The sequence below is a fragment of the Notamacropus eugenii genome, chromosome 5 (assembly GCF_028372415.1).
Source record: "Notamacropus eugenii isolate mMacEug1 chromosome 5, mMacEug1.pri_v2, whole genome shotgun sequence".
In the NCBI taxonomy this organism is placed as follows: Eukaryota; Metazoa; Chordata; class Mammalia; order Diprotodontia; family Macropodidae; genus Notamacropus; species Notamacropus eugenii.
This window is the reverse complement of record NC_092876.1, coordinates 279,589,578-279,602,207: the sequence shown is the minus strand read 5'-3', so window position 1 is coordinate 279,602,207 and position 12,630 is coordinate 279,589,578. Positions and strand designations below refer to the sequence as shown.

The 12,630-nt window shown below is 40.7% G+C and overlaps 1 protein-coding gene across 1 annotated transcript in view; it reads left to right on the top strand.

Annotated features, from left to right (window-relative positions):
- Positions 1-10,213: 10,213 nt before the first annotated feature.
- CBL (Cbl proto-oncogene) overlaps positions 10,214-12,630 on the top strand; it is a 107,497-nt gene continuing 105,080 nt past the window's right edge. Inside the window, exon 1 of the mRNA XM_072612964.1 lies at positions 10,214-10,667. Coding sequence (XP_072469065.1) covers positions 10,476-10,667 — 192 coding nt within the window. The 5' untranslated portion in view covers positions 10,214-10,475. The remainder of the gene's footprint in view (positions 10,668-12,630) is intronic.

Genomic DNA, 12,630 nt, shown 5'->3' with positions numbered 1-12,630 from the left:
TTGGAAGGAGGCCTTTTGGTTCTGAACATTACAGAACAGTAAATGAGGCCATAGAAGCTTAGATAGACATGTCCCTTCTAGGAGAAAATGGCACAGTTGATTTTATCACGGTTCCAGATCTGAGGAATTGGGGTGGTGCATGCATGCAGCTGCTGGTGAGGCTGGTGAGGCTGGTGAGGCTGGCGAGGTGAGAGAGTAGGGAATGAAGTGAAGCAAGATGTGGATCTGCTTGAAGTAGTGATCCAGGTAAGTCAGTCACCAGTCTGGAGAGTGGAGCCCCATGCCAGAAGTTTTTCAGGCAAAAGGGCATGAAAGAACTTCCAGCTGGTTTCTGGAATGGAAGGCTAAGTTGCCACTAAAATGTTGAGAAGATAGATGAGAGTAGGGAGTATTAGAATCCAGGTGCTTTGGATCCATTGTCCTTGATGGTGAAAACAATTACAATTTTTACAAATCTTTCATGTTTTTTCTTATTGATTTTCCTCCTTGAATTTTTGTTCTTACATGTGCTTGTGAAATAATTTTCCTTAATTGGATTACTTGCTCGGTTTTCTTTAAACCCCTTTACTGATTCCTTCCACTAGATGACACTCCTCATAACAACTCTACATCCTTCTTTGTAAGATTTTACAAAAAAGTTTATATTCAAAACCCATGTTGGTTTTGACCACCACATTTTTCCACTTCATAAGTAAGTCAACTATTTATGGACTCAGGTACTTCCTGGTGTTCTTGTGGCAATTACTTTACATGGGTTAAGCTTCTATAGAATATTATTATAATCAATGCTGATGTTATTTCTGTTGCCCATTTCCCATTATTTATGATCAGTTACTTGTTGAAACAGTTCAGGGTTGAATTGCTCCAGTTAGATGCCACACCCTTTCCTCCTTCTTTTTCCCTCTTTCCACTCCTCCCCACTACCTTGCTCCTTGTCTCTTTCCTTATTCTGGTCTTAAAGGACAGCTGATTCAGGGATAAATCCCACATGAAGAATGAGTATTTTCTGTCTGTTAAAATATCAATTTGTGTGTGTGTGTATGTGCGTGTGATGTTATTTGGTGCTCACTATTTGTAGTGCTTACCAATTCTTTTCTTAAAGAAAGTATTCATGATATAAAGGCACGATATAAAGTCTACAAGTCTTTGGCTCCTCTCATTCCTCTTTTTAAATCATGTTTTCCCACATTTTTTTTTTTTTTGCTATCTTCACTTTCCCCCACATTTGTGTTGAAGTAACCAAGTATCAGAGTGTATATTGATTTAATTTAATTCTATAAATAAGTAGATAGGACCCCCAAGTTAATCCTCTATTAGATCATGTCATTATACTACTCAACATCCTTCAAGTACTTTTCACTGCCTACCAAATGTTATCTAGGCCATTAGGCCAATATCTTAGGCCATTATTCAATAATAATAGTAATAAGTGACATTTATATGGTGCTTTAAAATTTACAAAGTATGTTACATGCTTTACCAGATTTGAGCTTCACAATACCTCTGTGAAATAGGTACTGAAAGTTTTATTATCTTCATATTACAGATGAGGAAACAAAGTCTCAGAGAAAGTAGGTAATATGCCCAAGGTCACATAACTAGTAAGTGTGAGAGGTAGAATTTGAACCCAAGTCTTCCCTACTAAAATTTAGTACTTTATTCGCTTTGCTATACTACCTCTCTTTGTAGGACATTACTGTTCATAATCATCCATCATCCTTCACAAGATTTTACGTGTTCTGAACCAATGTTGCCTCTAGCCTCCGTCTCTCTCCACTCAGCAGTTTGATGATCTGAACCAATATAGCTTTTAGTTTTTGTCTCTCTCTGCTACATGTCCCAGTGCTCCTTGCAATTCCCAGATATGGCAGGTACTTTCCATCTTGTCCTTATTTATGCTCTTTTCTCCATATGGAATGTCTTCTCTTCTGTTCCTCCTCTCCTTTCCACCAGTAAAAATCCTACTCATACTTCAAGCTCCAGCCTAAATGCTATCTCTTCCATCAAGTATTCTTTGAATTCCTCAATGGGAAATGATCTTCCCTTGCTCAGAATTTCTATAGCACACTATACTTGTTTTATAGCACTCAGAATACAGAAGATGATAGCTAGACAGGATCCTTAGAGGTCTTTAATCCACCTCTTTCATTTTATAGATAAAGAAATAGAGGCCCAGAGATGGGAAGTAACTGGTCCAAGGTCACTCAGTGAAGTAAGAGCAGAACAAATACTAAGTTCAGATTCCCCAACTCTCAATTTAGTAATCTTTTCCACTACTTTAGGATTCACCACGTCCTATCTTTGTATCCTGATAATTTCCTAGCACAGTGCCTTACTTATAATAGGTATTAAATATTTCTTAGATAAATGAATGAACAAAGGTGTGAGAAAATCTGCGTTAGAGCTGTACATAGTTTTTGTTGGAGCTCCCTCTAGTGGGCTTTCTGCTTTTGACCTTGGCCTCAATCTACCCTTTGGGTAATTCCCCACTGGAGGGAGGGGAAAGAACTGTTGGTAAAAGAAGTTGGCAGAAAAGGATTAGAGATTACTGTCCTTCTCTCAGCCTGTAAGCTACTCCTTGCCACTCTATCCCAAAGTCCATTATCATCTCATCTACTTGGGTAAAAGACTTGGCCAGCGTTAAAAGCTGCAAAAGCTCCAATGGCCTGTTCTGGCAGGCATTAAGGCACCGGATGAATCTGTCTCTGGATAATTCTTCCTTCCTCTCTCCACCCTCTCCCTCCAGTGCCTCTGGCCAGATGCCTAATATCAGAAATAAATCTGCAGGAACAAGAATATGATCTGAAATCAACACCATACTTCCTCTAAGGAACAAGAGTTGGAGATTCAGCAGAAGCCCATTCACATTTATTTACCTTTTAGTACCATTGGGCACTGTTCTAGGCACTCCAGACATTTAATAGGACTGGAAGAAGACACTAACTTTGCTCAGAATTGATAATACATGTACACAGAGGCATTATTGAATTGGTTTCTTAAATATCTATAACTTTTCTTCTAATCATTTCAAAACACACTACTTCCCCAATCACACACTCTAGTGCACAGTATTGTGGAGAGTTTACATAATAGCCAAATTATAATCTTCACTGTCCCTTTTTGCTTTGCACCATTTCCTGACTCTTTGCTAATGCACGTTTCTCCCTCTTCCCATTTCTCACTGTCATTCTTTAGTGTTTAGTTCAAATGACACCCTCTCTGATCCTCCTAGCTAGAAGTTATTTCCCTCTCATCTTATCTCATAGCACCTTATACTTCACCTACACAGTTATGATATCTAATTTATATTATATCCATCATGGTTAGCCTTGACAACAGGAAGACCAAAGACTAAGTGGCAAAAAGGAAAAGCACGCAATCCAAAAAGTGCATGATCAGAAAAGAAGGCAAGCTACTCATGACATAAGAACAAAAGAAAATATGGGTAGTCAGGAGTTTATACTGATGCTCATGAAATGTTAAAATACCTAGAGGAAGGTTTCTAACATACAGAATGGATCCTTGATGGATGTTTTATTGAAGGACATAGACAAATGAGTGACACAGGATGGAAGGTGGGGATGCATTTTGGTCTGTATCACTGAAGGGGCTGCCTACATCAATGAGATCACAGATCTATTATAGCATTGATCTATTATAGCAAAAGACACATGAGATGCACAGATTTAGAGAATCCACCCCAAATGTTCCCAAGGATTATTTGTGCCCGATCTGTGGTAGAACATTCCAAACTCATATTGGTCTGATCAGCCACAGTCAGAAATACTGTAATTTGACTCTAGCAGAGTGATATCATTTTGGTCCTATTTGAGAATGAAGAACAGCAACCATTCAAAGAATAGTATATTGAACATATGCTATTATACTATTATCTGTGCATGTCAGATCTTTTCCTACTGGATTGTAAGATCCTTAAAGGCTGTAAACTTTATTTATCTTTGTATCTCCCTAAGTGCCTACTATAGTGCATTAAACCTAGACAATTGATAAGTATTAAATTAATCAATGAATGAATGAATATACTTCATTTATCTTTCCATAATTCCTGCAAGTTAAGTGGCAGAGATTCCTGTTCTCCTCATTATCAAAAACTCTGTTTGTTATGGTGTAAGATTTGATGATGTAGCAAATAACATACAGACAATAGAGAGAACACTGTAATACTCTTATAATTTACAAATTCACATACATACACGAAAATATAACTACCTTTAGGGGAGAAAATGAGTGTGTTCTCTTCTTTGCAGGTGAAATGAGACAGTAGAAGTCATGACACACTAAATAACTTATGAATAGAGCTAGAACTAGAACCCAGTCCGAAATTCTACCTTCCATACTTTATCTTACAGAAAGACAGAAGGGAAAACAGTTTTATCAACAGCTGATCTTTTTATTAAGTTTAGAAAGGATGGAAAACATCATCCTTGCAAGCTTTGGACATTTAATTCAAAGGCCTCTGTATTAAGGGTTATGTGCTGAGCCAGTAGGGAAAGCAAACCACCCTTTCTTTTCTTTTGTATTTTGGATGTGAGAGATAGCACTACACAAAAAAGAAGTAGAAATAATTTTAAATAGCAGAGTGAAAACCATAAAATACATAAAATGTTGAAGGGATCCTGTACATTCTAATTTGAAGCATATTGAAGAGGAAAAGGTTTAGGAAAAAATCCACTAGATTAGTTATACCAGATGTGTGCACTACATATAATGAATGGTCCATGGATCTAGTTCTCACCCATTATATATCTAGTGTGTTAGTGGGAGAATAAAAGGACTTTGGGAAAAATAAACATTTACTTGCATATATAACCTTTCAGAAGAACCTCACTTAGTTTTTCCCTGATTGCAGACCAGACGTACCTGGCTTATTTTTTTTTTAAAGCATGCATTCAAACTCTACTTCAGAGACAGCAACTCTGGTGGGCTGGCCACGTTGTTTGAATGCAAAATATATGTTTGCCAAAAAGACTATTTTATGGAGAATTCACAAAGAGCATTCTGGTGGTCAGGAAAAGCCATACAAGGACACTTTCAAGGTCTCTCTTAAGAACTTTGGAATTGATTGTGTGACATGGGAGACACAGACACAGGACCGCTCATCATGGCATGCCCAAATCAGAGAAGGTGCTGTGCTGTATGAGCAAAGAAGAATTGAGCTCAAAAAGCTCAAAAGACACATGAGATGCACAGATTTAGAGAATCCACCCCAAATGTTCCCAAGGATTATTTGTGCCTGATCTGTGGTAGAACATTCCAAACTCATATTGGTCTGATCAGCCACAGTCAGAAATACTGTAATTTGACTCTAGCAGAGTGATATCATTTTGGTCCTATTTGAGAATGAAGAACAGCAACCATTCAAAGAATAGTATATTGAACATATACTATCATAAAACTTGTTGTAGTAGGTGCTGTGGGAGCTACAAAATGTAATGACATACTTGTGCCCAATGGTTCTACAATATAATAGAAAACATACGTATACATGTGTGTATATATGTACATACATGTATATGGATCTAAATATGTACACACATAGATATAAATATACATGTATTAGGGAGATATGAACAAAGTGCAATAGGAATTCAAAGGAAGGAGTGGTTTAAAGTAAGCACCAAAATGAGTCCAACTTAATGAAGGAGATGCCATTTGACGGACAAATAAGATTTCCACAGATGTGGATGATAGACATCCAAGATAAGCAATGAGATAGAAAGAGAGAGCCAGATTAGGGGGTCTTAACTTTTTTTGTGTCATGGATTTCTCTGACAATTCTGGTGTAGCCTATGTTTTTCTTCTCATAATGATGTTTTTAAATGCATAAAATAAAAAAAAAACATAGGATTATAAAGGAAACCAATTATATTGAAATGCACTTATCCAAACATTAATGAAACAAGGTCATAGACCCCAGGTTAAGAACCTCTGACTTCAAGACATCTGACCCAAAAGAACCACATCTTTAGGTGATGAAAGGTCAAGTGCGATTGCTGAGTCACTATCAGCTATGTTTAAAAGAATGGGAAAAATAAGAGAAGTGCCACAAGACTAAATAATGGCAAGTATCTCAATTTTCAAAAAAGGGAAGAAACAAAATCTGCAAACTATAAGCTTGTGAGGTTGACTTTGATTCTTGGAAAAATTCTAGTACATATCATTAAAGAAATGAAGCAGTGATTACAATAACTTTATCAAGAACAGATCATGTCAGACATTTCTTTTTTTTGACAGGATTTCTAAACTAGTAGATGAGGGGAATGTTGTAAATATATTCTACCTACATTTTAGTAAAGCTTTTGATATATTATCTCATACTATTCTTGTGGAGAAGATGGAAAGATAGTATCTCTAGGTCCTCCAGTGCAGCCCTTTGAATCCAAATTTCATAGAACAAATCCCCTTAATAAAAGGATTTGTTCTGCAAAACTTGGATTCAGTTAAAAGGCTGCACCCAAAGATTTAGAAGGCCACATGTGGCCTTGAGCCGCAGGTTTCCCACTCCTGGATTAGCCATAACAAAGTTAGAGGAACTTGTGACGGTTCAATTTCAAAGTAACAGGATGTCTTCATTGGAGGACACCAGGGATCTGTTATTAGCCCTGTGCCATATAACTTTGTTATCAATAACATGGGATAAAAGCATAGATGTAATGCTCATCAAATTTGCAGATGTAACAAACCTGGTTGGTGGGGTCAGGATCCAAAAGGACCTTGACAGGCTACAGCTTTGGACTAAATCTAGTAAAATGAAATCCTGTAAACATAAAAATGTGCTTGTTAACTTGACAAGCCCAGGATGGGGTGAGGTAAGATTAGACAGTAGTAGTTTGTTTGAAAAAGATCTGGGCTTTTTAGTGGACTACTAGCTCAATATGAGTCAGTAATGTAGTGTAGTGGTCAAAAAAGCTAATTGTGATTTTGAGTTGCATTGAGACAGGCATTACTTCAAAGGATAGGGAGATGATAGTTCCTCTGTATCCTGCCCTTGTCAGACAACGTTTGCAATATTGTGTTCATTTCTGGGTGCTACAGTTTAAGAATGATATTAGAAAACTAAACTATCCAGAGGAGGGCAACCAGGATGGTGAAGGTCTTTGAATCTATGTCATGAAGGAATTGAAAATGCTTAGTTTAGAGATTTAGAGGGAATATGATAGCTGAGCTCAAATACTGAAGGACTGTCATGTTAGGGGTCAGACTTTTTCAGTTTGACTCCAGAGGACAAAACTCAGAACAATGGGGGGAAATTGCAAAGAGGCAAATTTAGGATTAACATCAAGAAAAACTTCCCATTAGAACTGTCTAAAAGTAGGATGAGCTGCCTCTAGAGGTGATAGATATCCCCTCCTTAGCTTTCAAACAGACCACATATTGGGTATATTATAGTGGAGATTCCTTTCATATCTCGGGGGAACTAGATGGCTCCTAAGGTCCCTTCCAACAATCAAATTCTGTAATTGTGTGTTGAAGGTAGGGGGATGGTGTTTGAAGTGATGAAGAAGAGATGGGTGGCAGACAAGCAATATGAACTAAGGTAACAAGGCTGGAAAGTGCTGTGTCTTCTGTGAATAGTATGGTTCATATAAAGGATAGATATATATGTATACATGCACATACACACATATCCATATATATGTACACACACATATGTACATATACACATACATGCATATATATATGATATACACACACACAGAGTAGAGATGCTATTTTAGTGTTGAAGTAGGTTAGAATTGAAAGAGACCTTGGGGATAATTTGATCATTTGCTCTCTAACTGATCCAATACCACACAAGAAAGGTAAGGTTGGTCCAGAATATGGAAGGCATTGAATGCTAGGTGCTAGGTCAAATAATTCATTTACTAAATAGGCAATGTTAAGCTTTTGAGCAGTAAAGTTACATGATTAATCTGGCAGTAACATTCAGGATAGCTTCAAGAGGGGAAGAGACTGGAGACAGGAAGTCTAAGAAGCTAATGCAATAGTGAGGGTTGAGAGATAATGAAGGCCTGAAATAAGGTAGTGACAATTGCAATGCAAAAATCTGCTTCTTGAGAGCCTCAGGAGACAGGCATTTTTACTTTTGCTCAATTTTTGTTTTTTCTTTGTCCCTTCCTGAGGCCAGAATTAATAAGAATTTTGCTGCTGGGAACTGATAGTGTCTTCTTCATAATTGTCCTCAGAAAAAGGGGGTTTGGACTGTAGAATCAGGATGTTGGAAACATGAATTCAGTTAACTAGTATTTATTAAGCACCTATTACAGTTATTAGGCTGTGCTAATTGCTGAGGATACCAAAAAAAAAAAAGGCAAAAGACAATTCTCGCTCTCAAAGAGTTTGCAGTCTCATGCAAATAACTAAGTACAAACAAGATTTATACAGGATAAATTGGAGAAAGTCAACAGAGGGAAGCATTAATATTAATTGAATTGCAGAATCAGGATGTCAGAAAGGTTCCTTCCTTACCCAGAGGAGGTATAAATTTGACTTCTCTTATCACCGCAGGGGTTTGAGAAAAAGGCAGGAACTTGGGAGTAATGTCAATGTTTTACTTCCCTCAGACTCACAATTGTGGAACTTAAAGTTCAGAGCTACCAGGGACTTTTTATAGAGGGAGAGTTAGTTCCTTTTTTCAAAAACCTTCCCAACCAAACCATTTGAGAATAAGATAAATCAGTGAAGTAGTAGAGTATATTAGTTCAGAGAAATAAGGCGTTTCTACTCTACAGCTGAAAGAACTGAGGATGCATAATTTCAGAAGACATTGGAGATATGGCAAGAACTTGAAGAGCTGAGAGTGTTGTAATGGAACCAGCACCGGGTTTGGTGTAGGAGGATTTGGACTTCAGTTTTGGCTGTGCTTACAACCAGCATCATCTGAGGAAAGTCACTTAGCCTTTCTGAGAAGTTTCTCCACCTTTAAAATAAGAATGTCAAGATGACATCTCCAGGGTCTCTTTCAGTACTAAACCCTATGAATCTTTACAAGTATCTGAAAGTGGAATAGGGATTTAGGCTTATTCTGCTTGTTCCCAGAAAGCAGATGCGATGCGTAAAAACTGCCCATGTGCTCCACGTAAGGGAAAGCTTGCTAACGAGGAGACTGGCCAAAGTGGACCGGGAAGGTAAGAGGTCACTTTTCTTCTGGTAGAGCACCCAGTACTGCTCATGCTCCAGTTGGAACAGACCACCTCTCAGCTCCTTTCCTGTTCTGAGACTCCACAGGCGGGACGAGGACTCCAGGCTGCGAAAGCAGATGTTCAGGACCAGAGCTGCTGCTTTCAGAAGAACTAGGCAAGGTCTTCACGTCACGAGCAACAAGTAGAGGAAGAGAATCTTGCTTAAAGCAGAAATTCATTTCCAAGAAAAGGAACACAAAGTCTCAAACTCAAAAGAGGAAATGGGTTGTTTTTGTGTGTGGGGGGCGGGGGAGATGGAGAAGATGGTGAAAGTGTCACCTTTTTTTAGGGGCCCCAAAAGGATTGCTGGGTAAATGATGACATCCCAGGAGAATAATAATGACACAGGATGGTAGTAGGGTTAGTTTTTATTTACCTCTCCAACACAGAACTCAAGTCCCCAAGGAGGAAGTGTCAAAACTTCAAGCAGGGAAGTTGAGACCCCTGCATCTAAGACCCCTTCCAGTCCCTTAAGCCACACAAAAGATGGAGGATTCAGCTTCCCGCCTGCCTTCTGCGCATGCTCCTCTCCACCCACCCACCAGGCCGACCTTACCCTACCCGCCCCGCCCCGCCCCCCTGCAGAATGTGGGGCGTGACTTTATTGCGGGTCCCACTGCCAACCTTCTTTCTCCTATCTACTCCTGTCCCCTGTCCCCCCACTTCCGTGGGATTAACTTCGCCCAATATTGGTGCGAGGAGAAGGCAACGGAGGCCGCTGACAATCCCTCTAAATGAGGGACCCTCCTTCCCAGATCTCGGTCGGCCTCCCGTCAGTGCGTCCATTTTACGGCTCCAGCGCGCGCGCACGCGATGCTTCCCTTCCTCAGCCTGGGAGCGCGCGCGCGCGCCGGAAGCTTGCGCTCAGCCTCGGGGTGGAGGAAGGCTGGAGCGGGGATGGTAGGGTGGGGGTGGGGCGCGCTCACGCGCCCCTTCCCTCGGCGACGCCTTGGCCAAGGCGCTCTTTAAAGGGACGCGCGCGCGCCCGCGCTAGCATGCGCGCTCCTCCCGTCCCCACCCCTTCCGCGCACCGCCCCCTGCCCTCTCCCTCCCGCGCACCGCCCCCTGCCCTCCCCCAAAGGCCAGCGCTCCGCCCTGGCCCCGAGAGCCGGTGGCTGGGGCCGGCAGAGGGAGGCTCCGCCTCCGGTTCCCTCCCTCTTTCCTTCCTCCCTCCCTCCCTCCCTCCCTCCCTTCTTCCTTCCTTCCTTCCCTCTCTCTCAGTGCCGGGTTCCCGGGTGGGTTCCCCCCCGCTGCCCCGAGCCTCCCCGGGCCATGGCCGGCAACGTGAAGAAGGGCACCGGGGCCGGGGGCAGCGGCGGCTCCGGGGGCTCGGGCTCGGGCGGCCTGATCGGGCTCATGAAGGACGCCTTCCAGCCGCACCACCACCACCACCACCTCAGCCCCCACCCGCCGGGAGCCGTGGACAAGAAGATGGTGGAGAAGTGCTGGAAGCTCATGGACAAGGTGAGGGGGCTCGGGCCGAGGGCGGGGGAGGGGAAGCGCCGGGGTGGGGGAGGGGCCGGGGGCTGCGGAGGCCGGCGCAGCTGGGACCCCGGAGCTGTGCGGGGGATGGGTGGGCTGAGAGCTGGGACGATGGGGCGGGGGCGGGGGGCTCGGGGGTTTGGCATGGGGCTGGTGAGAGTTGGAGCAAAGGATTTGTCAAGAAGCCTAGAGAGAGGAAGTCTCCAGGGAGTGGGGCTGCAGAAAGAGAAGGGATGGATGTGTGGGTAGGGTCACGGGAAGGGTCTCTTGGCGGGGGCAGTTGGAAGGAGAAGGCCAGGGGCAATTTGATTTACTAGGGACCTGAAGAGTCTTTGGATCATCAGAGTATGAGTCTGAACTATGATTTAGTTAGACCTGGGATTAGTTGTTAAGATGTGTCAGGCGTTGGTGAGTTTTGTTTTTGTTTTTACGTTTTCGTTATGGTATAGCATATGGTCCCCCTTGTATTTTAATAGACTAAGATGACGGAAATTGGGATGTAAGGTGCTTAGTGGGGGCTGGGGAGGAACTTTGTTCTCTAGAGATATCAATTGACTAAAGTTTGACTTTAAAAAACATTTTTTGTTTTTCTGTGAAATATTACATATGCTGGTATTTATAGACTGAATTGATTTGTGGGCCGATTTAACCAGTTTCTGGTCTAGTGCTTCATCTCCTGGGAGATGAATTGACTGAGGAAGCTAGGCTGCATACCCCGTCTAGCTTAACTTTTTTTTCTGGCTCGCTTTGGCTAGTCATTAGATTCTTTCTTAGGCCTTGCTGCTAATTTAATTTGATTAGCGGTACAACCCAAGGAAACTTTTTGGTTCGCAAATGACAAAAAATAATTCATCAACTCTCCTGTATTTAACCCCTTTTTAAGTTTAGTGATCAGATCTTTATTCCTCTCAATCTTTGTCTTTAATAAGAAAAATATTACAAGTATCCAAGGTACTTGAAACAATGTTAAACCAGTCTAGGTTCTCAGGGAGAATTCAACACAAAGTATTATACTGTTTTTATCTCCTCCCCCTCACATATTTAGTGAATGATTTTGGCAACTTTATATATATTTCTAGTCACTTTAGAAAGGTGGAAGTGAACAACTGTTATAATATATACAATGGTGTTATTTCCTCTGGTTAATTGTCATAATGTAGACAGTTGGTATTTCCTGTAGTGTAGAAGAGGTTGTGGTGATTCTTTGCATGTCACTTAACTTCTTTGTGCTTTGGTTCCTCATTTGTACTATTCTCACTGAGTTAGTTGGTTTGGAAAAACAGCTAATAAGTTCTTGTGATAAAGATGTGATATAAATACTTAATAACCCTTTTATTATGAATTAACATATCTGTTTTTAACAGTGATTTAAAAATCATTCCACAAAGTTTTCAGTGCTGTATTTGCTCATCTAAAGAATTGATATTTTAACTCATGATACATGTGTCTGTCTGATATAGATCATATGCACCAAAGTTGTTCTCTCTGTTCCTTGCAAGATCTACCTTACTGGTGCTAAAATGTTAATTTCATTTTTAGTCATTGCGGTAATAAAGATTCTATAAAAAGTTAGCTGCAAAAGATCTCTTGAAATCATTTTTCTTGACTTTGAATATTTACTGTTCTTTTGATGTGAAGTGCTTGTAGCTTAGATTTTATAATGAAGGCTTTTAGAGAAGAAAAATTTGAATTTCAAATTAGTACCCTTCTTCTGAGGATGGGATGCAACGTATACAAAATTTACAGGTGGAGACTTTTCTTCAGAACCATAAAGTTCTCTCAGATTTCTTTGTTTTTCTAGATATCCAGATATGTATGTAAGTTATCTTTTAATAGCTTCATCAACTCTTTTCCTAGTTAGAGTATATTGAATTTTTATTCTTCAGAAAGTTTGTAACCATTTGCATTACAGTAATGCCTTTGGGGTCAAAAATGCCTTTGGCAG